General features: G+C 47.4%; 2 protein-coding genes and 1 long non-coding RNA gene across 3 annotated transcripts; all 3 read left to right on the forward strand.

The window, feature by feature from the left end:
• Window positions 1-50: 50 nt before the first annotated feature.
• COQ7 (coenzyme Q7, hydroxylase) lies at window positions 51-4,469 on the forward strand. Its single transcript, XM_035339205.1, has 5 exons — window positions 51-345; window positions 1,380-1,494; window positions 1,606-1,745; window positions 3,113-3,181; window positions 3,861-4,469. The coding sequence occupies exons 1-5, from the start codon at window positions 82-84 to the stop codon at window positions 3,936-3,938; spliced, it is 666 nt and encodes a 221-aa protein (XP_035195096.1). The 5' UTR covers window positions 51-81; the 3' UTR covers window positions 3,939-4,469.
• A 6,650-nt stretch (window positions 4,470-11,119) lies between these two features.
• On the forward strand, window positions 11,120-19,080 carry LOC118174120. Its single transcript, XR_004754553.1, has 3 exons — window positions 11,120-11,339; window positions 12,256-12,425; window positions 16,935-19,080. It is a non-coding gene; the product is annotated as an uncharacterized LOC118174120 (long non-coding RNA).
• A 2,965-nt stretch (window positions 19,081-22,045) lies between these two features.
• ITPRIPL2 (ITPRIP like 2) lies at window positions 22,046-24,700 on the forward strand (the record flags this gene model as incomplete). The annotated part of the gene is made up of 1 exon (XM_035339808.1): window positions 22,046-24,700. A coding segment is annotated over one exon (1,788 nt), but the record flags the coding sequence as incomplete, so codon positions are not given.
• Window positions 24,701-24,966: the final 266 nt, after the last annotated feature.

Consider the following 24,966-nt stretch of genomic DNA (forward strand, 5'->3'; position numbering starts at 1 on the left):
GAGAGCGGAACGGGGCGGCGGGAGGCCGGCCCGCAGTGATGACGTCAGAGCTCCGCGACGCGAAGCGGCGGGGTCAGCAAAATGGCGGCGGCCGCGGCCCTGGCTCCGGCGCTGCGGCGCTCGCTGGGGCGGCCCCGGGGAGGGTTCGGGGGGGCGCCGCGACCTTGGCCCGCCGTGGGGGGAGCCCCCAGGCCCCGCAGCACCGGGGCGGGCCCGGACGGCATCAACAAGGCCGTCGTGGACCGCATCATCCGGGTGGACCACGCCGGGGAGTACGGCGCCAACCGCATCTACGCCGGGCAGATGGCGGTGCTGGGCCGGTCGGCCGTGGGGCCCGTCATTCAGGTGGGCGCCCCGCGGACAGCCCCTGCCCCGCCCTGCCGCCGCCCGGGGAAGGTCACGGCTCCTCGAGCGCCGTGGCCGTGTGTCTTGTAATCGGCGATGAGGTTTATAAAAAGTGGGAGGTTGTTCGGTGGGGGAATTGCTGCGTGTTGTAGGGGTGCTCTGACAAAAACGCTTGGAGCGTAAAAAGAACTGTTATGTTGCCTATAACTATCTTAGAATCATAGAATGGCTCTGGTTGGAAGGGATCTCCGAGATCACTTTGTTCACCTCCCTGCCACAGACAGGGATGCCACCCACTGGATCAGGTTGCTCAAGGCCACATCCAACTTGCTCTTGAATGTCTTCAGGGATGGGGCATCCACAGCTTCTCTGGGCAGCCTGTGCCAGTGCCTCGCCACCCTCTGAGTGAAGAATTCCCTCCTAACATCTAATCTGAATCTCCCCTCTTTCAGTTTAAAACCATTCCCCTTTGTCGTGTTGTTATCTGATTGAACAAAGAGTTGCTCTCCATGTTTTTTATAGGTCTCCTTTAAGTACTGAAAGGTTGCAGTGAGGTCCCCCCAGAGCCTTCTCTTCTGTAGGCTGAACAGCCCTAGCTCTCTCAGCCTTTCTTTATAGGACAGGTTCTCCAGCCCTATGATCATCTTTGTGTCCCTCCTCTGGACCTGCTTTAGCAGCTCTGCGTCCTTCATGTGCTAGAGGCTCCAGACCTGGACGCAGTGCTCCAAGCAGGGCCTTACAAGAGCAGAGCAGAGGGGGACAATCCCCTCCCTCGATCTGCTGGCCACTACTCTTTTGATGCTGCCCAGGATGCAGCTGGCTTTCTGGGCTGCAAGCACACACTGTCAGCTCTTCACCTCCCCTTCTTGCCCATTTCCTTTTTGTGGTGTGAATAGTGTTTCCTTTACAGTCATTGCGTGTGACCTTAGCTGTTTAGTTTACTCTTTCATTTATTAGCTTTATTGGAAATGTTCGATTTTTTTTGTTGTTGTTGTTTTGGTCTTACGCTTTGCTGTGATTTTTCTTTGTTGCAGCAAATGTGGAATCAAGAAAAAGACCACTTGAAAAAGTTTAATGAGTTAATGATTGCCTACAGAGTTCGACCTACTGTTTTGCTGCCTTTTTGGAATGTAGCAGGTTTTGTTCTAGGTGAGTTTGTCATATCGTTGCTGGTTTTGCTTTATGAAATTTTTAAGTGCTTAAACTTTTCACGTTGTTTCAGATTTCATTGTTTGCATATGCTTGGTACCCCAATCATAGGGGCTGGAAGCGCTTTACTTGGAAAGAAAGGCGCGATGGCTTGCACAGTGGCAGTGGAAGAGAGCATATCGGATCACTATAACAGCCAGATCAGAACTCTTATGGAAGAAGATCCAGAAAAGTACAAGGAGCTGTTACAGGTATTTAACCGTTACTTGAAAACTAGCATAACAAATTAGCTGAACTACATAACATGACTTGACTCAGAAAACAATATGCTGATTGAATTTGCAGCATATCTCTCTTTGTTCCATCATCTGGAATTCCAAAGTCAATAGAAACTCTAGTATAAAAGGATGGCTGTTCCTTCAGCGACACTAAATTGATCGAGGAGCAAAATTAAAATGTGAGGTTAGCTTCTGCATGCTTTCACTAATTCATCACTCTCCTTTTGATTGGGAGAACTGTACTTAAATTTTGATTACTTCTAATTGAAAGGAAAGGGTTAGAGGAAAAGAAGAAACATGACTGCATAGTAACATTTTGTTTATACTGCATATGCCTGTCTCTAGTTTCAGAGCATGGATGGAGCTAATGCTTGTTAGCCCTGCAAGGGAGCTAGTTCCCACGTACTTCCAGCATCAAACTGGGACACACTTCTGTAGGGTGCTTATGAGGGGCTTTCACATGTTGCATGTTCACCTCATTTGTGCTCTGGGAGGTGGGAGCTTGCTCTCAGGCCTCTGTGCACATTTCCAGCTCTCTGCTGACTGTTACTGTGTTCAGGTGTGCTTAGTTTAATGTTTAGCCAAGTCTGCATCCTTCCAAATTGTTGTCTTGATATTTAAATATTATCCAAAGTAATCAAATTGTACTGATGTATGCGAGGAAAATAAAGGCTAAGAACTGAGTGTGAAATACAGAGGAAAAAGTTGAGCAGCAAAACTATTCACAGTGTCAGTGTGAGGAGGACCAATTAATGAAGGTAAACCCAATGCAAACCTCCTAGGCAGGGACAGCACCTGAGTGTAAATTCTGAGTGTATTATTAAGCAGTCCTAACTACCTGTAGGTATTTCAAGAGGAAATTCTTTAAACCTTTTTGTACTAGCTGAAAAAATAGAGGAGAAAGGTAGTGTTCTTTAGAGTATATTAAAATGGACAAAAGCCCTGTGGAGTTACAGGAAGACGCTGTTACTGATTGTCTGGCAAGGCAGGGACTTCAGTTTTGTTAATTAAATTGTCACTAACTATTGTTATGTGTGCAAGTAGTGCTGCAAGTCACTATCACTACAAGTTTTCTTAAAACATTGAAAAAGACAGTGATATACTAAATTGTAGCTTAATTTTCTAAAGATTTTTTAGAACACTTTAGTAGGTTTTAGGGGTGATGTAAATAATCCCCCTCTTGGCCAATTGGAGCTTCAGGATTTTGAGAAGCGTTTAAGTGACCTGGGCCTCACATGCTAGCCCTGGTGTACACAATGGCCAACGGGATGTAGTTCTCTATTCTAGTTGCCTTGATTTCTCTGCAAAGTAAATTTACTAATTAACTGCTATTTTTAAAGATGATAAAGCAATTTCGGGATGATGAACGGGAGCACCATGACATTGGGCTGGAGCACGATGCCGAGGGAGTAAGTACAATGTTAACTCACGGGCAGTGTTAGCAAGATCTAGGTGTGACACTCTTTTCTTCCTTATTCAGTGACTGTGACACAGCTTTTTTTCTGAGAAACAGAAAATAAGGGGCTTGATTTTCATAGAATCATCGAATCTCTGATTCTATGATATTCTTTCCTGAAAATAAATATAAGAAAACGGTGACATAGCACGGCATCTTAGAGCTTTCATTTTTCTGGAACAGTTTGAATCTGTTGGGACTCACATTGAGTGTTAGTGATTGTGTTTTCTTAAGAGTTGTCCTAGGGATAGTAAAGCTCTTATTTAAGTTTGGATTAAATATTTATTAAAATATGGCTAATAAATGCTATCAATACAGCTGGAAAATTGAGGCATCATCTTGATAGATAAATACAACCATGATAGAAAGGGTAAAATACTGAATTTAATTCTGTTCTCCTCTGAATATCAGAGGAGTAATGTGTAGCTTCCTCACTTGCTTTTCTTCTTAGCTTATATTTGTAGTGAAATGGAACCATTAATTTATATTTTTTTTATTTGGTTTTCTCTAGGGAAAATTAGGCTAAAATACAGATGATTTTTAAAAAAAATTACTATTCCTTATGATAGATGTAGTTCAAAGACAACACCACTCTACAAGGTGCATTTAATCTTTTATTTATTGTTTTACAGGCACCAGCTTATTCTGTTCTGAAGACGGTCATACAGCTTGGATGCAAAGCTGCAATATTTTTATCAGAAAGAATTTAGTGATATTTTCCATAATGTTTGTGGCAATAAACTGTGAAGCCAAAGATTATGAAAACTGTGGAAGACTAAAATCTATTTTATTCAGGCTTTTAATATGCTCTTCATTAAACACCTGATTCTGCCATCACGTTGAATACTTGTGCAAAAGGTATCTACACTAAAGTCAGTTGAGCTAAATGTGAATGATGATAGAATTGGGTCTATGTAACTTAAACCTCCTTATTCAGAAACTGTTCACAAGGTGGCAGTAAAATATGTTGTATATACATGATTTATATATATATGTGTGTATAAAGAGAGTATGGGTATATAGAACATATATATACACGTATGCAAGTGGAAACTACATTCTCTGTTGCCTTTAAATTTATATATTCTTGAAATAAGCTGGAGCTCATTAGCTCATTTTAAAATGGTTAATACTGAATAAGTAGCATATTCTTGAGTTCTATTTTCAGGGTAAGTACGTGAAGTCTTAGTAAGCATTTCTTTTCAGTTTCTCTTGAATAAAGATTGTTATTATAAGACTCTTATTTGAAGACTTGTTTGTGGGGTTTTTGTTATTTTGTTTTCTATTGGCTCAATTCTGAATTCTTTTTAATCTTCCCTTGAATTTGTCCTGAGTTTGTGCACTATATGGGTGTATAAAGCAGGAGGAGAGAGCAACTTGGAGCTCTTGTAGAATTGCACTTCATTTTTCTCTTACAGTTTTCAAATTTATCTTTGTCTCTAGAGTAGTCTTCAGTGGCTCTTGAATAGAAAGCTGTTGCTTTCTCAACTTTCGAACAATTTCCACATGCTTCTTGCTGACATCCTGCCATGGACCGATGGGAATGCACAAGACAGAATTTTGTATATCTGCTGTGCTATACTCTAACGAGGTGATAAAAGTACAATGGAATTAGTATGTCTTAAACTGATAGGGATGAAAAGGACTTCTTGCAAGATTGCATCCCTTGGTTGTTGGGCCTTAACGATGCGCTAGCCAGGCGTAACTGAACAGGTCAGCTCTGGATGTGGGATGTAATGGATGGAAACCTAGCTGAAAAGGAAGCAACTAGAAACCAAGAAATAAAACAGTAGCAGTGTTGCCCATTACTGTAATAAGGAAGCGGGGCCACCATGCCATGGCAAATCTACACAATTATATTGAAGCCAACTAAGTAGTTTTATTGAGTTGCTGTGTGATGGTTCCAGTCCTGCGTTGCTGACCAATTCTATGTACTGATGCTGTAGCTGCTTTGAGACCAGAGGAGGAGCAGCAATGCTGAGGTGTGCGCAGGAACCCAGAACATCCTGAATCGGGGTGCTTGGTAAGGTTTCAGGCAGAATGTAATCCAGGTACATCTCTGAGTTTGCCTTTTTGAGTAGTTCTTTTAGTGTTTGTAGGTAATGATCAGTGTGTAATTTGTCATGAAAGACTTCTTCAAGAGGATTGTTTTCCCTTTTTTGTAAAGGAGCTTAGACTGTAAGAAAAATCTTAATATAGAAACTTCCGTATGATTTATTATGACTGACGCTTTGTACATTCTTTGAGAATAATTTCTATCAAACCATCTCAAGGCTGGCCTGGTCATACTCAAACTGCAGATGTTATTTACATTGTCTAAACAAAGTAGTATTTGGTTCTCAATCAATGACTGGTTTGCACATCTACTGGAATAATGTAAGGAACTCAAAGCTAAATCACTGTTTCTTCAGGTTCTACATAATAGCAGGGTAGCTCTAAGGGATTCTCATTCTTCTTGCCTGAGCCTCAGACAGTTGTGAGCAATAGGCATGTAAACTTGAGTTTATTAAAGGTAGAGCCTGTTAAACTTAAGATGTCTTCCTAACTTGACCAGTTCTTTGAACAAAAGTTAAATCCCTTGTATTTCTTACCTTAATTTCCCAGAAACATTCATCTGGTTACGTGTGGAAAATTCCTAAATTATTTGAAGAAACGAGGAATTGGCATGAAGGAATAGTTACCTGAAGTGGGTAAAGAGGTAGCAAGTGGTGCTGAAAGCATGTGCAGTGTAGTCCTGTAAGCCATGGACTTTAATAATTGAGTAAAAAAAAAAAAAAAAAAAAAAAAGGAAAAATGGCTTGATGAATACTCTATTGTAAAGACTTTAATAACAGGGCAGCGTGGGGAAGCACCTTCTCTAAGTCCATGATTAGATCAAGGAGGGAGAACAGTTTTGAATCAAAGCTGGGAGTCACACACCCACACATACAGTGGTCCTGTGGTATAAAATGGGAGCCCTGAGCCAGCCAGCGGCCTGCTTTCTCAGCTGCATCAGGATTGAATACCAGTCAAGGCATGTGTGTTGCTTTCCTAGATCGACAATACTCTGCTAAAGCCAGATATTCTCAATAGTGCTGGTCAGAGAGATCCTCTGAGGATGTCTGTGGTGCTGTTGGGGAACTTGCTGCTGGCACAGGAGGGTCCATGTGATCCTTTTCCCAAGCGTCAGTGGCCTCTGGGACCATCACACACTGCTCATTTGGAGCAACACCGTTTGAGAGGCTAAGCCCATTTTTAGTGAGTTTTGTTTGGCTGAAGAGTGGAAATATCAGTAAAACACTGTATGAGGTCATTGTGTTTGGCCATATCTGCAGTAACTGTGAAAGCATCTACAGCAAGTTCTTTGTCCTCAACAGCTGAGAACATTGTGGACATTTGAGGAGGCTGTCACACAGTAATGCTGTCTCTAGCTGCGAGCATGAGGGAGGAACTGGGAGAACAACCCGGCTTTATGTTCTGGATCAGGATTTGTTCCTTCTTTTTACTGGAGCAGCATATTTGCACTCATCCGTTAGTGGGGGTGAGCTGTTCTGCCAATTTCATGGCTGTGCATTTCTGTTTGCTGCCAGTTACTCTTCACTTCTGTTATTCTACATAGAAAACGGAGTTGCTTTCCATTTTTGTCATGCAAAATTGACATTTTTTGTTTCAAAACCTATTTCAGGTTTTGAAAGACTACAAAAGGTGATAAAAGGCAACAAAAAGACGTGTGGTGGTCAAGTGTGGAACAAAGCTTCTGCAAGGCTGTGCTTTTTTTTTTTTTTTTTTGTATATTGTTTTCAGCCAGAGCTAAAGCTGGTTGATGTCAGCCATCCCGGTAGAGGTTAATGGCAGGCATAGAGTCAAAGCATACCGCTTGTACGAGTCTGCTGTTGTAGTGACTCCCAATGAACTCTTTTCTGGCTTGGGTCATGCTGCCAGAAGAAGAGGAATCTGGCTCATGAGGAGTCTGTGAAATGCTGCCTTCTCAAATCAGGGAGCGGGTGAGACAGTGTGGTCTTCACAGTGCCTTTGGGTCAGGGAGGAGCCTGAAGATAAACGCATGATTTGTGTCTAGTAGTATGCAGTGAGATAAAATCCTTCCCCTCAGAGTAACAATGGCTTCTTGCAACTCTGCAAGTAACACAGGACTTGGCCATTGTTTCCTCCTCCTTCAGTAAGGCGAGGGTCACTGCGTGCAGGGGGCTGTGGTCTGCGCCTTGAGCTGAGCCCTCTTGTGCTGCTTCTTGTCTTGGCTGGTGCTGGGACGGGGCTGGCCCCTCTTCCCCGAAGCTGCTCCCAATCGGGGATGCAGGCAGTGCCATCTCTGGCAGACTGGAGAGACAGCCAGCTGGTGCGGGTCTTGTGCCAAGCTTTCAGGGCTTTTCCTGATGTTCTGAGAGCTCTGCACCATCCGCAGGCACAGCTGCTGGCTCTGGGAAGGGAAAGCCAAGCAAAGGGAAATGGGCAGACAGCTGCAGCTCTGTCGTGCAGGTACAGAAGGATGGCTCTGTGCGTTCCAAACAGCTCCAAAATCTGCGCTCCTTCAACTCCAGAGAGCTGCCAGGATGGCAAAGCTGTGTGATGCCACAGAGGCCTGGAGCTGGCTATAGGCAGGACGTGTTTTGGTTTCTTGCTACCGCAGCTAGGCTGAGCAAAAGCCAAATCTGCGTCTGTGATTAATGTAACGATGCTGACATAAGCTGAACGGACATTATGCCGCGAGTTATGTAAAATGGGGCTCATCAGATTGTTTGGCAGAGCGCTAGATCATTGTCTGAGATGATAAATATTACTGATAGAAGATGAATGCCAGATATAATGGGCTTGAGCTTTGTCTGGACTAAATCTGCGTGGCTTACTTGAGTGTAATAGAGCGAGGCTTGTTGTAGGTCGGCTGAGGATGTGCCTACAATTTATGCTGGCGATGATGTGGATTGTACCTCTTTGATTTTCCTTAGCATTTAGGGGCTTACTTAATCTGTGTGGTCCTTTCTGTCTGCCTGGTTTCTTGACTTCAGCAAAGATATAATTTCAGACTGGTGCCGATCACTCTGTGTCAGCAGCTTTGAATTTGTGGCATGTCACTTGCATTGAGTTCTGCAGGTATTTTCAGCTTAAGGACTTTAAAGGGAGAAGTCCAAAATATTAACCAGGTTAAAGGAGGAACATGTGATGATAGGAGGGCATTTAAAAGCACTGTTCATTTTACCACTTCTTAATTCTGTTTCCCTGGAGTGACTGAGATGAAAAAAACTGAATAGATTTAAGGTAATGACAGCAGCTTTGCAGTTGAACTCCCATCTAGAGTGGCAGATCTTAACTTGCATTGGAGAAAGCTTGTTGGTACTTACACCTGGAGCTGGGGGTGTGAGTTAGTGTTGAGTAACTGAATTAACAGTTAATTGGAACAGCAGTAACAGGTCTCTAAAATGACTGCATACGAAGGAACATTCTGCTCTCTGTCATTAAGTGCTTTCAATAAATGCAACCTCCTGTTACCTTTAGTTGTTTTTGAGGAGTGTCACCTTATGATACTGTTTCACAGAGCAGGACCCAAATGTAAGCAGCGATTATCTGAGATCTAAACAGATTCACAGTCTGGGTAAGTACCCTTCGGAAAGTCGGAGGCTACTATTAGATCTCGCCTTCCTTCTGCGTGTCCCTCCTGAGCTGCATTATGGAGCTGCAGCGGGCAGCAGCAGGGCACACGTCTTCTGTGTGGCTGCATCATTCCTGCTGCTTTTTCACTGGAGTTACGGCTTTCACAGCAAAAGGTAGGAGCCAGTGGGACTGTGTCCTGAGGAAGGAGGGCACTGAACAGTATGCTCCCCTTGCAGTGTGGCTCTAGAGCTGGCACAGAGGAATGCAAGAGCAAGAGATGGATCTAGTGACCAACTTGGCTGTCTCCCATGCTGTTTGTTTTAGACTCCAGGCTTCAAACGAATGCCTGAAGCTGTTTTTCCCTGCTGGTATTTTCTACCCAACTGCATGTCAGTGATTTGTTCTTTCATGTTCTGTGCGCCTAGGATGTGTGGATTTATTGGTGTGACGGTACAGATGGGCACGTGTACACCGAGGTAGCAATGAAAGCAAGCCAAACACATGCACTCAGTGTTTCTGCTGTATAAAATACATTTTGTGGACTGCAGAATACGAAAAGACTACTGGCACTAGAAGCACTTTTCTTTATGGCTGCTGGCCAGCCACCTGCCAGCGGCTGCTTGGTTTGGAGCCGAGGCGGCGGGGTGAGGGGTGATAGCCTTCTGCAGCCTGTTCTGAAGGCACGCTCTGCCAGCTGCATTTCAGCAAGCTGTCACGGATTTATCGTGTTGGTGCTTTGAGGGCTGCTGGATAGTCAGGGGCTGCTTACTTACAGCTAAAACATTTTGGGGAGCGAGAAGACTTTGCTTACAGAAGCAGACAGACTCAGTGTCAAGGCAAACAACTTGATTGCATTAATCTTTGTTGCTGTATCTGGGTTAAAATAAATTTATCTTCTTGATGATTGATCATTCCCTCTCTCCCTTCCTCCCACCAGGAAAGGGCTGTGCTCCAGAGGTGGCACTGTGCTGCTCAGGAGGGAAGACACAAGTGCTTTGCTTTCCTGGGGCTGGTGTCCCACTGCCAAAACCACGGCAGTGCTCCTCTCCTGCCCTGGGGGTTTTGCGACTCGTCTATGGTCACCGAGCAGGTGAGGGGCAGAAATTCCTGTAAACATGCTTTGCGAGGAGTTGGGCCTCCTGGGTGTCTGCAGTACTTGTGCCCTATTCCTGGTATCTCACAGAAACGTCCAGACTTTGCAGCTTTTATGCATTTTTCACCCAGCAAAAGAACAGCAGTGGGACTTCAAGTCCTCGGTGAGGTTGTTCTGTGAGCACAGCTTAATGGCTCGCTTCCAGCCCTGTCCTGGAAAGCTGACTGCTAACGACGGCTGAGGCGCTGCCTTCTGCCTCTCATTGTGTCAGCCCTCTTGGGTCTGACTTTGGGAGGAAAAATGCAGCGTGCCTGCAAACTTCTAGGGTGGCTGAAATATGATTTAAAAAAAAAAAAAGTAATAACTGTCCGCTCTTCAGTTCCTCCCACTCAAATATCACAGCAATACTTGCTAATGAGAAATAATTACATCTCAATTTTAAGTGACACGAGTACTGTTGTTTACGTACAATGTGAGAATCTAGTAAGGCATCAGGCATATGTTTAGGGGGATAATGCATGAGAAATGAGTTCTCTTGTCAGAGAGCTGAGCCTTGCAAAGGAAAATGACAGCTATGTGTGTTTACAGACAAACTCTAGATCTGGTTATGTTATCGTTTGTCATAAATGCAGACACATGCGGTACAAGTACTAATACAGCATGAGCTGGAACATACACTCCCCTCCTGCAGATGTGGCTTGAATCCTAATGCTCAGGGGATGCTTTGGGTTTGTGACCAGCAAGAGGATTTGTACTGGTAAGCAAACACAAACAACCTTGAGCCTTCCCGTGGATTGTGGCACAATCCATGGAAAAATCCCAAATGCAGCAGGCGAAGTACAGCCTGGCTTTCAGCTTGCATTGCTGGCAGTTAATAACTGCTTCAGCAGCTAACTGGGTCTGCCTGATGCATTGTGTGGCTGTGGTGTGGCAAAGGTTGGGACAGAAATGCTTACTTGAAGCTGGGGCTTTGAAGTGACCTAATGATTTGACATTTCTTTCCAAACAACTCATCATTCCCCGTAGGTTTGGTGTTTAGATGACAGTGGTGAAATAAATTTCATGCTTGCAGTGGTGAAAGCACTATGTCTTGTTTACAGAGGGCTTCCTAATGACAAGAAAGTCTGTGGTTATACTTCACCTTTTTGCTTTCCCTGTTGCTGTCAAAATACATGTGATATAGCCTTTGTTTTCAGCAGATGCTTTATTATTCACGTCATCTTGTTTTGAGCACTTACTCTGGGTTGAGCTGCAATGAGTTAAGAATAGTCAGCAGAACAAATACGCTCATCTTTGATCCACTGGGGGATGGAAAATTAAAAACAAACCAACCAACAAATGAAAAGACACACAAACCATTTTGCTTGTGGAGAGTCTTACTGTCACAGCTGAGAGAAACCAACAGAACAAATTATGAGCGTGAGCTGTGCGTGAGGTATGAAAACACAGCATAAAGCCAAGAGGAGAGGTTTGAGGACGTTTTCTAATGGATATCTGTTCAAGCTGTAAAACCACCGCAAGCATTGGCATGTCTGTCAGTTGTGCCACGCTCTATTCTTACTCCAGGCTTGCCCTGCTCACCTTGGACATTGGTTTGGGTTTTGTTTGTTTGTTTGTTTATAGTTCATCTCCTCTGCAGTCAATGATAATGCGTTCCTGTGAGCTCTTTTGGAGGATGCTTTTCCATCATAGTGAAAGGATATAGGAAAGAAATGTTTAATTTTACCCGCTCACTACGTGCAAGGAAGGAATACTATTTATGCTTCCATAAAGATGTAATGGGGTGTAGATTTTATTAGTGTGAGTTTATAGCAAATAAAATAACTTGGTGATGATTTTTCCATTGAGCGACTAAATACAAAACAGATACAACTAAAATCAGATTATATATATATATATTTTTTCCTTTATTCTTTTATCAATGATCTTGTTGGTTGGTTGGATGGGGGATGCCTGATCTTTGTACAAACACTTTCACGTGATTAATTTGATATTGTTATTTATTTAGTCATCTAGTCAGGCAGCTAAGTCAGGGCTGTAGCATGTGTGCGGCTGCACACAGCAGGAACTGAACCACAAATGACAGTGAGAGGACAGTGGAGGCAAATGGTTCCCAAGAAACCCATTGTTTCGAAATTGCTCATTTAAGGTATTTGGTGAATGTTTCAAATAAGATGAATTTCCAAAAGTTCATGAATGATTCATTAAAGCAAAGGAAATTAATTCAATGAGGCACTCATTCATCAGGAATAATGCATTGTGCTTTAATGTGTTTAGGAGTGATATTTAAAATGTATTACCTAGGCTTATAACCAATAAACCTGACCTAGAAGCAGGATCTGTTATTTCAGAGCCAAAAGCTGGTGCTGAAACTGTCAGAACTGAAATCTCTCAGTGAGTTCAGAGGCAACCCTCAGTATTTTACATTTCTTGAACAACCCAAGCCTCCCCACAGAGATGAATTGTTAAAGCTCACATCCGATCAGCTCCCAGAACAGCTGTAACCACAGCGGAGGAAAAGGTATGGAAATTTCAAGTGTGTGTCTTTTGGTATCAAAGTGCTCTCAAAGGGAGCTTGGGATTTGTGCAGCCCGAGGCGTCTGTCCCTGAGCCTTTGTCACCTGGTGCATTGTAGCAGCAGCCGGAGTGGAGCTGCGGGAGGCGTATGGGGTCAGGATCATGTCATTTTAAGAGCTGCAATCTGGGCAGAAGTCTTAGTTTCGGGTGGGGGACCATTCCTCTTTATTTTTCAGTTCAGGTGTTTTTTCTCAGGCCATCACAGACATCCTTAGTTTCTGCTGCCACAATGACTGCCAAGTCATTGCAAGGGTGGCTGGTGAGGTCTGCTCTGCAGCACTGCATCTGCCACCCCTAGTGCATGGTGCTATGAAGGTGCCTGACTGTTTTGCTTGAACAGTTTCAGCATGGTCTTTATTGCCCTCTGCTTTCTCCTGACGTTTGTGTCCCCCTTTACTTATGAGGGTGTCCTTTCTCCATTCAGAGGGGACCTAGTTATGAAGCTCCCAGAGGTGTGGCTGCCACAGCTGCCTGGGAGAGCGATGTTTTCATGGGCAGAGTGAGCCCAGCACTGGTGAGAAGCCTCATGTGGGAATGGCTACTGACGGTGCCGAGGAGGACATCTCAGCATCCTCCTTAGTGCTCTGCAAGGTGCCCTGCTGCCCCACCCGCAGAACCTCCCGCTGGTTTCTCAGAGTGCTGTGAGTTCTCATCCCCCACTTGCAGGTATCGCTTCAGAGATCGGCCAGGGAAGAGGGGGATGGAGCATATTCCTTGAGGGAAAGCAGGAAACGGACCATGGCTGTGGGCCAGCTTGTTGTGGAGGCTGCTCAGGCTTGGATCTCACTTACATGAGCCTGTGCTGAGCCTGTTGTTTCAGTGGCTTGGCTTTGCATTTGCATCTGTGTGAGATGAGCAGGATGGCTTGCGTTTTGCAGTTCCAGGGAGCAAAGTGACGCTTTCTGTATGGCAAATGGAAAAAATTGATTTAAATTCAATTAGGTAGGATGTGAAAGATGATCCTACCTCTTTTCAAGTGGTCCACACTGTACTCATAAGGAAATCTATGACACCAGATGTAAAAATAGCTGTCATTTAATGAGCTCATCTAACTGGCCTTAAACAAAGACCGGGATATGCTGCACTTGCTGTATCACTAATGAGCTAATTGTGTTGCTTTGCATTGATCTGGGGAGCATTTAATCTTACTTAGAGGGATGCAGCCTGAGAAGTTATTGCAGAGGGATGCTAGAAGAGACCAGGCTTGGCTTTGCTGGTGGGGTTTTGGTGAATCCTCCCTGGGCACAAGGCAGATGTGTTTTGGGACCTTTGTGTGGTGATGGCACAGGAGCCAGCACACAAACACTGAGCACTTGGTAGAGCTCTGGGGTGCCACTTTGTGCCAGTCATTGCAGAGATCCCGTTTGGAGGATGGGAAGGGATGGCAAAGTTGGAGGGACGGCATTATGAGGACATGCATTATACCTGTGCTGTCAGCCCCTTTGGAACGGAGGGGTGAGAAACACTGCTGGCTCGGGCTCCTTTATCATTCTGGGGTTGCTTTTCCTTCTTTTGCCGCTTTCCTTTAAAGCTGTTAGCATTGTGGTTTCAGTCCTCAGCAGGACCAGGTAAGGGTCTAGAATCAGGCTTCCTCGAGCTACATCCACCCTCCAGCCCCACAGAATGAGAGCTGGGGGGCAGAGGGCCTGCCTTTTCCACCTTAATTGAAGCCTCTTGACAAGCAGGTTTCCCTGTGCAGATCCTTCCTCATTCAGGTTTCCTGCCATGCTGTTTGTCCTTCTTTTCCCTGGGTGAGTGACCTGGTCCAGGATCATCAGGAGCATCAGCTGAGCTGGGATTGTCCCGTTATAGGAGGCTGCAAGCCGGTAACAGCGCATGCCTCTGATTCTGCACACTGGATTGCATTGCTTCATGGTCACAGCACCATCACAGGTTATTTGTCAGGCACAAAGCCCCTTCTCTGCTTTCAAACTTAGGGGTGTCAAAGCCCAAAGCTAAAATACACCAGGAAGGCTGACAGCTGGGGCTGAGGCTGCCACCCCATAACGAGCATCGCCAATGGGAGGCAGCGGCTGCTGCTCTTTGAAAGCCATCAGTGACATGGACACATCCTCAGCACCTCTGAAAACAGCAGGGAGCCTTGGTACAAGCCTGAGGTCTTATTTCTAACTTCCTCACACTGTTATTTTTTTTTATTTTTCAGAGCAGAAGTGATTTTGGTTTTCTGTTTGTTTGTTTGGTGGTCAAGGTAATCCGTACCGCTGAGGAGCTGTTTTTGCTGTGTAACGTGAGGCTTTCTGCCAGGATAAATTGACAAATGCTTGTGGATGGGATTTATGCAGGTGGTGGCGAAAGCGAGGGAAGCTTCAACATACTCTGTGAAAAGTTATATTTTAAATGTGGGAAAGAATAGGTGATGCTCCGAGCACCCGCTGAGGTTCTGGCCTTGCTGCTCCCAAGTGGAGCGGGCCAGGCAGGGCTGACCTCCTGTGCGGCCTGGGGACCTTCATAGGAGCTTTCTTGTACCAAAAATGTGAACAGTCATGGTTTGGACTTCTGCTCTTTTCCCTAATTTCAAACAAATTTCTTGTGGAGTGAGTTGGAGTGGGAGCGCAGGACAGGCAGCATAGTTTTCTTGGAAAGCAAAGGGGAAAATGTGCTCTAGTAGTCTGAGCAATAAATAGGTGGTTGAAACCAGTGTTCAGTTCTCATTGCTAGGCTCTCTCTTTGCTAACAAACAAACATTAACAATCTAGACCAGTTTAAAATATTCCAGTCTTGCTAAATTGATGTTTTAAATCGATCAAATGGCAAAATAATCCCAAACTGGTGCAACAAAACTGTTATAATCCTCATTTAAATTACTCTGCTTTAATCAGCAAATTAGAAATCAGCTATGCGATCACTTCTCATTAGTTCAGCAAGTTATGGTGCATCTCAGGAAGAAGCAAACAAGTTTAAGTGGCTTACCATTAATTAAGCTAAACCATCGCTGTTGGTGATTGAATTTACATCTGAACACACACATACTGAGGCTGTCTCCACAGCACCAGCAGCCTCAGCTTCCTGGAGGATGTCACTGCGTGCTCCCATCCTGTGCTCACGGCTTGGTGGGCACAATTCAGCATGCCAGTGTATGTTAATGTAGATATGTTGTGTTTTTTTTTATTATTATTATTTTTTACTTTGCTTTTGTTCCCATTTCATTGCCTTGCTGGAAACATACAGGCATGGCTTCCTAAGCAGCAGTGTAAGGGAAAAGCGTAAGTGCTCTGTTTGTGTGATCCAAAAAAGAGCCCTTGAAGGCTTTCAAACAACGTGTGCCAACCTAGAGGCGAGCCCGCTGGTGCTCGTGCTGCTCACCAGCACGGAGCCAGGGTATTTCTGGCTATAATAAGGACTGCCTTGGACAAGAGTGTGTTGTATGAATTCCTCAGGAAGCTGTCCTTCTGCAGCAAGGAAATCCTGTATTGGGCTATATGTGGTTCATAGAAGCTGGGTCTGCTTGCAGACCTTCAGATTCAGTGTTATACCCTGCTGATAGCTGGCAAGCAAACAGATGGGCAGAAGGGGCAGGAACATCCCACTTACAAAACAGGAAATATTTTATGAGAGGACAAACTCCTGGATGTCCATGGGCGTGCTCTGGAGGCCTTGGAGGGTTGCTGAGTCTGCTCTTCAAGACACTTGGGTGTTTTTTTTGTTTGTTTGTTTGGTTGTTTTTTTTGTGTGTGTGACTTATTGTAGTTCTCTGCTTTAGACTGTTTAATAGCAGGTGGTACGAAGCAGCAGGTATAACCCGCTTGCAGCTGTACTTCCCTGCTGCAGGAAGGGATGCCCCCAGATTGCCTCCTGCACCTGCCACAGGCTATGTGCAGCTTGGGCTCCCCGGGGCAGGTACTGACATGGGAACACCCGGCAGGGGTCTAAGGCTTGCACCTCAGGTACATCATGAAAGCACCAGACAATTGTCATCACCTGTGTGTGCCTTCTGCCCCTCTGCTGCTTTCTTCTGCCTGCCCAGACGGCGAGCTCTCTGGTGCAGGCTGCTTTTCCCACGTCTCAGACAGTGTCTGGCATGCTGTAGCACTGACATATCAGTTACACAGATGTATGAAATACTGCTCTCAGTGGAAAACTTAATGGATGCTATATACCCAACACTCCTTTTTGCCTCCACAGATCTCCCACAGGGATGTCATGCAGATGGTAAATACTGGGATAGCTATTTTTAGCTCGGTGTTGTACATGATTAAGTATAACATTATTCCTTATTTAGTGAGCAGGATATCCTGCATAGGGGGCATTCTGAAGCAAGTGTTCAGATAACATTTATTTAAACAATGGGTGATTTAAACAATGGTAGTAAAAATCAATGTTGTGGATTCTCTGTGATTTTGAGGCTATGGTTATTGGTGTGTGACGTTATTTTTCTGGAGTATGCAATTGCTATTAAAAACCTCATCAACTTTTTTGTTGTTGTTTTATACAGGCACAATAAGATTGTTCCTTAAGTGAAAAAACAAGGAGCATTAGCATTGTAACTTGCCAGCAGTGGAATTTATAGATAATTTAACCCAAACAAATGAGCTGCTGTTTCTCCAGGAGAGGCCGAAAACACATTGGAAAGCCACTCCAGAAGTAAATGCATTGCCTGTGGTCCAGCCCCCAGACACAGAGGGACGTGTCACACCCCTGCTGCTTGTCCTCAAGTTCAATGTAACCTTGGTACACGAAGTGACAAGAGGAGCAAAGCATTCCAGACAAGGTGAAATGGTTTGTTTCCTTTCCTCTGTGATGGGCTGTAAAATGTGAACTACAGATCAACGGTGATAACGTGGATGAGCTGTTTCCATTGCAAAGCGAATACAGCCCCTGCAGCGTAATTTCAGTAGGATGGCAATGATGGGTAATGAGCAGCAATGCTTGCTGCTATTTGGTAACTGAAAGTAGTTTTGTGTTTACAACCCCTTTATTTCTGGTACAGCAGCCATCAGATGCTATTAGCTTGTGGGAGCAGGTAGATGGAGTGACTCTTAAACTGGCAATTTCCAAGTAAGCTCTTGACAGCAAAATTGGGCAGTTGCTCACCCCTGTGAAGTCTCCTACCTCTGATATATTCAGCTTTTTGCCTAAAGCTTTTTACCTGTGCTCAGGGCACATGGAAGCAGCCATGGTCCTGCAAAATTGGCCATTGGCCATCCCTCATCAGCCCCCGGCTCTCCAGCTCTTGTCTTGCCACTGGTTGAGGAGGTACCAGCTGGTCACTTTGATGATGGCAGTGAAAACCAGTGTTGCAGACTCGCTCTGGTCCCAATTTTGAAGTTGTGGTTATTGGAGTGCAGACTGCTATTTTGTGGCTCAGGTGATCCTGCCCCAGCACTGCTGGCACATGCACAAGCATGCACAGAGCCCGTGCTTGCACTCTCATCTGGAGCAGCTGATGCACACTTGCTGCCAGATGGCCCCAGGCTCATGTCCCACCGGCGCAGGTGACACCTGGATCCTCTGTCCAGCAGAGCTTCCAGAGATAAATTCATGTAGGACTGGGGGGAGGCTGCAGCCTTCCCCCATGTGCTGTTTCTGCGGTGCTAGTGGCTGTGCTGCGAAGCTCGTGGGCAGCTGGTGGGCAGGCGGTGCCCAGCATGGCCACGCAGGCTCCTGCAGGTGTGGCAGGGTGGCTGCTGAGTGTGGAGGGGCAACTCCTCAAATCAGCCTTGCATGAAGATAGTGCAGGCTGGGTCAAAAATCAGTGTGCCTGTGGCAAAAACCTGAAGGCATGTGAAACATGGGGCTTGAGGGTGTAAAAAAGCACAGGCTAGTGAAAATTGAAGCTACAGACCAATGGGTTTGTACAGTTCAGTGGTGTTTTTTATTAGGGCTTCTTAAATGATAGGCTTTGTACCAGCACAACTGTGCTTTTTAACCACTTCTGCTGTTTGTGGGTGCAGAACAGAGTTCTTGCAGCGATGGCTCACAGGCAGTAAGTAGCATGATAAATGCTTTGGTCCTCGTATCCTGCTTTACAAAGAAATACAGGAAAATGTGAAGCAAGGAGTGTGGGGGGAGAAAAGTGCTTTTCATTTCCTATTTGTTTTCTAAAATCCGACTGCTGGAAGGACATTTCTGAGGAGCAAGGTTGTGACTTCAGCTGTCAGCAACATCCTCACGGAGCATGGAATTATTCTGCTGGTTGAGATGTTGTAACATAGCTTATGGTTCCCTACCTTTACATCTGCTTTACTAAAAAAAAAATAATCCTGATTATAATTCCAAGGGTCAGTGTTGGAGCAGTAGTTTCCTGTAGTTCTCAAATGTAATCACAAGTCTCACTCTGGTTTGGCTGCCTGGGAATGAATTCAGGCTGCTTGGCCTTGGTTACTCAGTTTGATGTCTCAGCATGTAGCATATTGGCTATTGAGCGTGAGCTTCTTTCTGCAAAGTACCGTTATGTACTTGAAATAATGTTTTGTTTCATATAAAGACAAATTACAAAAACAAACATTTGTGCAGCCTTTCTCCTGCACTTATTTCCCTGACTCATTCCTTTTTTAACTCCTTTCTCAGATTGTTACAGCATTTTCAGTTCACTGGGTTCAATCTCCTGCATTCAAGTGCTGCTGCTGTGCCTTAGCGGGGCCTCCTACAGCCTCGTGCAGATGCAGCTGTGTCGCAGAAATGCAGGTCTGATTCGATCACCTGAAATGAAACCACAACCCATGTTTATATAGATGCTTAGATGCTTCTTAAAGTTCAGCAAGCAGCTTCAAAACTCAGTAAACATTTACTAAACAAAGAGGAGCCAGGGATGATGGCCCTGTCCGCATTGACATCTGAGACGGAGCTCACACGCTGCCAGCAAAATACGTGTTTAAAAATGATTTTGAGTTATCTGTGCAGAAAGCAGGGGAGGAATTCTAGAGAAAACAACAGCGGTACAAGATCTGGCCTTATGGTTGAGAAACAGTGACAGGAAAATGTTATGTAAAGGAGTCATGTCCTGAACTGTCAGACCAGCTGGGTGACTGGATTTGTGTGTGACTGCATGGCAGGAGTTTCCTTGGCTGCAAATGTGAGATGCTGCTTGCAGATACCCAGGCGATCGCAAACTCCAAAGTCTTTCAGGAGCGGTAACTCAATATGCTCATTTCTTGGTTTTAAGCATAGTCACCACAGGACTCTTGAAGCAAAAGCTAGTCAGGACACAGAGACACATCCAGAAATACAGCTTGGCTACAGTGGGCTTGGTACAGTCTGTGAGGGAGACGTCATGTGAGATATGAGGAAAAGCAGGTCTGAACAGATCATCAGGACCTGGCAGTGCCCTGAGGGAAAGGGTTGGGTGAGGAGGTCTCAGTGACAGATGGGTCCCAGAGGGCTAATGGGACTGCTCAAACCTCCTCGCGGTGAGTCTGGAGTACTGATGTGGGCAGAAATGTGGAGCAGTCTGGTTTGCTGTTTCATAACCATAGGTAAAATAAAAAAATGCAAATTACAAGCACGTGGACTGATGGCCATATGTTTTTTAAATGTAGTAGGCTGCCATATAAATTTTGTTTCATGTCCAACACTTATCTTGCTTATGGCTTCTATGCTGAGTATTGAAGGTCAGAACCATAACCCGGTGACATAGAGCTGTGTACATCTTGCAGGTTAACTAACGATGCTGCCATTATTTCCCCCCTTGTCTCCTCTAGGGCATACACTATTCCTCTCAGATTTTGGACCACAGCTGCTCTCTGCAGCCATGGCTGACCTGCACAGCTTGTCCAGTGAAGAGCAATAATTCCTCAGCTCTTCAGTTTCCCATGGCTCCGGTATTTGAGAAATTGAAGGGAACTACAGACAAAGAAGTGATTTATCCTGCTCCTCTGAGAGGCAACAAACTAGCAACACTGGTAGTTTCTGTTGTTGGGGGTTTTACAAGCTCTATTATTCATATTTATTGCAGTAACCCTGCTTCCAGGATGTTCTGCTTTCCGAGAGAAGTACCCATGTGGTTGCAGCAGTCGTGTTTGTACATCGCTCCTGTGGAGCAGGATGCTCACACACCTGAATCTGCTTCACACACTCTCCTCGTGCAATGGACCTCAAAGGATTGCCAAGGGAGGGCTCAAACAAAAGAACTCTTTCTATCAGACCGTCATTTTTGGCTGTGGTTGCTGATGTAAAGACCTTGTGACAGCCCAGCCATGCAGTCTGAAGCAATGTGTGCTTCTTTACATCCTCTGCAAACAAGTTCCCCATCCCTGGCCTGCACTGTCCCCTCCTAAAAGCAAACCTTGCCATAAAAGCTTTATGTGAGTGCTCCCACACCTAGACCCACTTGCTTCGTCCCAGAACAGGACCCAAGGATTGCTGTTCTCGAGGGAAGCAAGACAATCCTCAGCAGGTTTGGCTCACGACTCTCCATCTCTCGGCAACAAAAGCCAGGGTTAACTATGAGCAATATCTCCCTCGGTCAGCACAGTTTGGTGCAATCTCCAGGTCACATTGCCACTCGCTCCCCACAGACCACAGCTTGCGAGGGAAAGGCGATGACACTGTCAGTAGTGCCGGAGGCTTTGCAAGCGTGGAGATATTTCTGTGCCTGTCTTCCAACCTGTCTGGCTCTGCCACTCGTGGGCTCGGGATGACTCCCGCCGTAGCCCTGGGTGTGTATTTCTGATGAATCTCAAATTCTCCCATCTGGTTTGTGCAGACAGCCGCTGTTAACGGCAGCAGGGCTGACATCATGGCAGCTGTCATACAGCAGGCAAGGAAATGGGCCCTGTGCAACACATGAATAACTTCTCCTGGGGTTATTTCTTCTTCCCTTTTAGTTTGTCAGCCGATGAGTGATTTGGGCAAAAGGGAGGGGAGGGGGAATGAACAAAACAAAACAAAAGAGTCTTTTTTCATGATTTGAATGAAGAGGCTGCAAGCAGCTATGGGTAGAGAAGCAGACCACAATGCATGCAGCTATTAGTACAGCAGCCCGTCAGCACCCTGATGTATTGATGGCAACAACTTTGCTGTTCAGTAGGCACTGAGGCCCACAGAGCTGTGACCAACAATGACTCCCCTGCCGCCAGGCTGCCCTTTATCACTTTTATTTGTAGAAATAATGGACAATGCTGAGCTTGTGATGCTGTCCCGCTGCCTCGGCCCCATTGCTCCATAACCCCTTGATGGGGAGCTGCAGAATCATGCAGTTTTACACCAAACTCATGCCCCAAAACGTTCTTTGCCTGCGATGGGGGCACGGTGAGATGGGTCTGTGGCTGCCTGCCAAAACCCTCAGGGGCAGGGGGCTGCTGGCCGAGGGGCTGGGGTTCTGCTCCGGGGGCACGTTGCTGTGAGGACACCATCTGGCTGCGGTGCTGGGCCGTGAGGAGCTGGGGCGGGCTGTGAGGAACTGGGATAAACGCTGAGGAACCGAGATGGGCCCTGAAGAGCCAGGACAGGCTGTGAGGAGACGGGGTGGACCCCAAGGAACCGGGACGGGCCCTGAGGAGCCGGGATAGGCCCTGAGGAGCCGGACCCGCCGGAGGCCCGGGCAGGAGCGGGCGGCGCCGCTCCCCGCCCCGCGGGCGGCTCGGTGCCGGCCGGCCCCCGGGCTGACAACGCCCCCGGCCCTCTCTCGGCGGCCGGGCCCGTGGCATTTCCTCTGAGCTCACTCGGCGGCTGACGCGGCGCCGCTTCCCTCGGAAGAGGAAGCCTCGCAGCAAGCAGCGGCAGCAGGCAGGGGGGCGTGCGGCGGTGGGGAGCGGGGCGGCGGCGGCGCTGGGGGCGGCCGAAGGGGACGGCGGCGGCGGGGCCGGGCGCTCCCCGCCCGCGGGGCCGGGCGGCGGCCAGCATGGCCCGAGCCCCCGCCGCGCCCCGGCCGTGTCCGACAGCCTGGACGTGCGCGTCCTGTGGCCGCTGGCCACCTGCCTGTGCACCGCGCTGCTCTGCCTCTGCCAGGCCCCGCGGGGCCGAGCGGCGGCGGGCGAGGAGGAGGAGGAGGAGGAAGGCGCGGCCGAGGCGGGCTCCGTGCCGCTGCTGAAGGGCTCGGCGCTGCTGCTGCTGGTGGCGGTGCTGCTGGGCAGCCTGCTGGCCCGCTGCTGCGGCTCGGCGGGGGGCGCTCAGCGGCACGGCACGGGGTCGGGCTGGGGGGCTGCCGCGGCTCGGCGGGGTGCCCTGGAGGGGTTCCACGCCCGGCAGCTGCGGCTCTCGCCCCACGTCCTGGGGCACAGCAAGGCGCACGTCGGCCGGGTGGTGGCCGAGCTGGTGCGCGCTGCCAAGGCGCAGGGGCTGCAGCCCGGCCCGCTGGCCCTCAGCCTGCGAGGGGACTTCGTGCGCATCGGCAGCGCCTACGAGCAGCACAAGGTGCGAAGCCCAGACTGCTTCGACGTCCTGGTGCCGCTGCGCCTGCCGCCGCGCCTGGAGCCCGAACCTCGACGGGACCTGGGGCCGGGATTGGGACCCGGAGCTGCCTTTGTGTGCGGGCTGCGGGCCCCTGCGGGGGCTGGTTGGCCACGCCGCTACCGGCCCTTCACCGAGGGCTTCTGCGTGGAGCCACAGGGCCGCTGCCTCCTCTCGTCAGCCCTGGTGCTGCGCTGGTTCCAGGGCCACCTGCAGCGCTGCCTGGGCGCCGTGCGGTATCGGCTGCAGGAGCGCTGCCGCATCAGCCTCTCGGCCTGCCCAGGGCGCCCGCCGACGCTTCACATCTTGCCCTGCTCAGACTACGTGTGCTGCCACATCTCCATGGCTGTGCGCCTCATCCCTGCCATCCCGCTGGGCGACGCGCTCTACCTCACAGCCCTGCTGCCCGAGGGTCCGCAGGCAGCCCCGGTGCAGGAGGCCCTGTGGGGCCTGAACGCCTCGCGGCAGGAGCAGCGGCTGCTGAGCTGGCTGAAGGAGCAAGCCCCGGCCTCCTCCTGCCACCTCAAGTGCCTGCAGATCCTCAAGGGCCTGCGGGACCTCCGCAGGCAGGGCCTGGAGGAGCCGTTCTGCTCGCAGTGGGGCCAGGTGCTCTCCTCCTATGTGCTGAAGACGGCCCTCTTCTCCCTGCTGCTGCAGGGGCCCCTGGAGGCTTGGGATGAGCGGTTCCTGGTGGAGCGGCTGGAGGACCTGGTGATGTACCTCAGGGACTGCCTGCGCAAGCAGGTGCTGATGCATTTATTCCTGGGCAATACCAGCCTCCCCGAGGCCGTGGCGCTGCCCAGGTTCCTCAAGGAAGCCGCCCCTGTGAACTTGCTGGCTGCCTTCGACGGGCCCACGCTGGATATGGCCGCCTTCCAGCTGCTCTACACCTGGAGCCAGGCCCCGCACCTCATCAGGGTGTACAGCAGACCCCGGTACCTGCGGCCAGCACCCGTCCCGTGCCGGCACGTCACCGAGGCCCGGCAGGAGCTGCACGGAGAGTGACCGGCATTGCCTCTGTGCCCCGCCTGCCCATCTGCCCAGAGCCCACGTCTCACCGAGGAAGGTGGGATCTGCTGAAATGTTCTGCAGTTTTGTCCCTGACCTGAGAAAACTAGGAAACCAAAGGCCAAGACTTAAGGAAATTGTGATTGCTTCAGTTTTTTAATCTCATCCTTGTTGGTTCGTGGAGAATTGTGAAATTTCTGGAGAAATGCCTTAGTGGGGAAGTGTTAAAGTTCGGTCAGCTCCAAGCAACAATTCTAGAAATCTGTCTTAACTTGTTGTTTTAGTGGCAAAATTGACCTTTTTCTGAGATTTGCTTTTTATCATACAAAATCCATTTGGGATTTAAAAATCCCATGAGTGCAAACAAAACCTCCTAATGTACCAAGATGCTCTTAAAATGAGATGAGCATTAGAGCATGGGTGCTGATCTCAGTTTGAAATGCTCAATGACATGATTTAAATTTCCTGTGTAATCTAATACATCGTGCTGAATGGAAATATAATATGCATGCTAATGTCGCATCATGGGAAGAAGTTAAACCTCTCTGATGTGAAGAATCTAGTTGTGCCTTTCTGTGTTAAATGAAGGTTTTACTGAAGGATTGAAATATGGATAAAAAGAAACAAATAGCACTTTATTTTCACAAAGGCCTTCATTCTACCATAATTGGCTGCTCTAAATACTGGCTATGGAGGAAGCATTAGTATTTTCATAAAGGGATGATGTTTGAATCATCCGCAAGAAAACCTTCTTTTGACAGAAATACTCGGGAGTCCATTCGTGGGTTCTTGGTTTTTAACCTTTTTTTTTTTTTTTCTAACTTTTTCTCAGAATTTTCTTTAATACAAGGACCAACAACAAAACAAAGACATTTTATATTTGTTTTGGAACAAAGCTTCAACCAGTCCAAATCTCAGTGCTGTAAGCTGACTGCTGTGCCCTTGTGCTCTCCAGTAAGAGTGTGGTGGGATTTTTGGATTAATGCCTAGCCGGTTCTCTGACTGTGGCAGCATTTTGACCAAATAACCTGATGGGATTTTCTAGTGCTGTGTATAGCAAATCATTATCTTGTTGTGGGGAGGAGGAAGTAAAATATTTCAGGGTACTTGAAAATTCTGTAGCACTATTT

The sequence above is a fragment of the Oxyura jamaicensis genome, chromosome 14 (assembly GCF_011077185.1).
Source record: "Oxyura jamaicensis isolate SHBP4307 breed ruddy duck chromosome 14, BPBGC_Ojam_1.0, whole genome shotgun sequence".
Taxonomy (NCBI): domain Eukaryota; kingdom Metazoa; phylum Chordata; class Aves; order Anseriformes; family Anatidae; genus Oxyura; species Oxyura jamaicensis.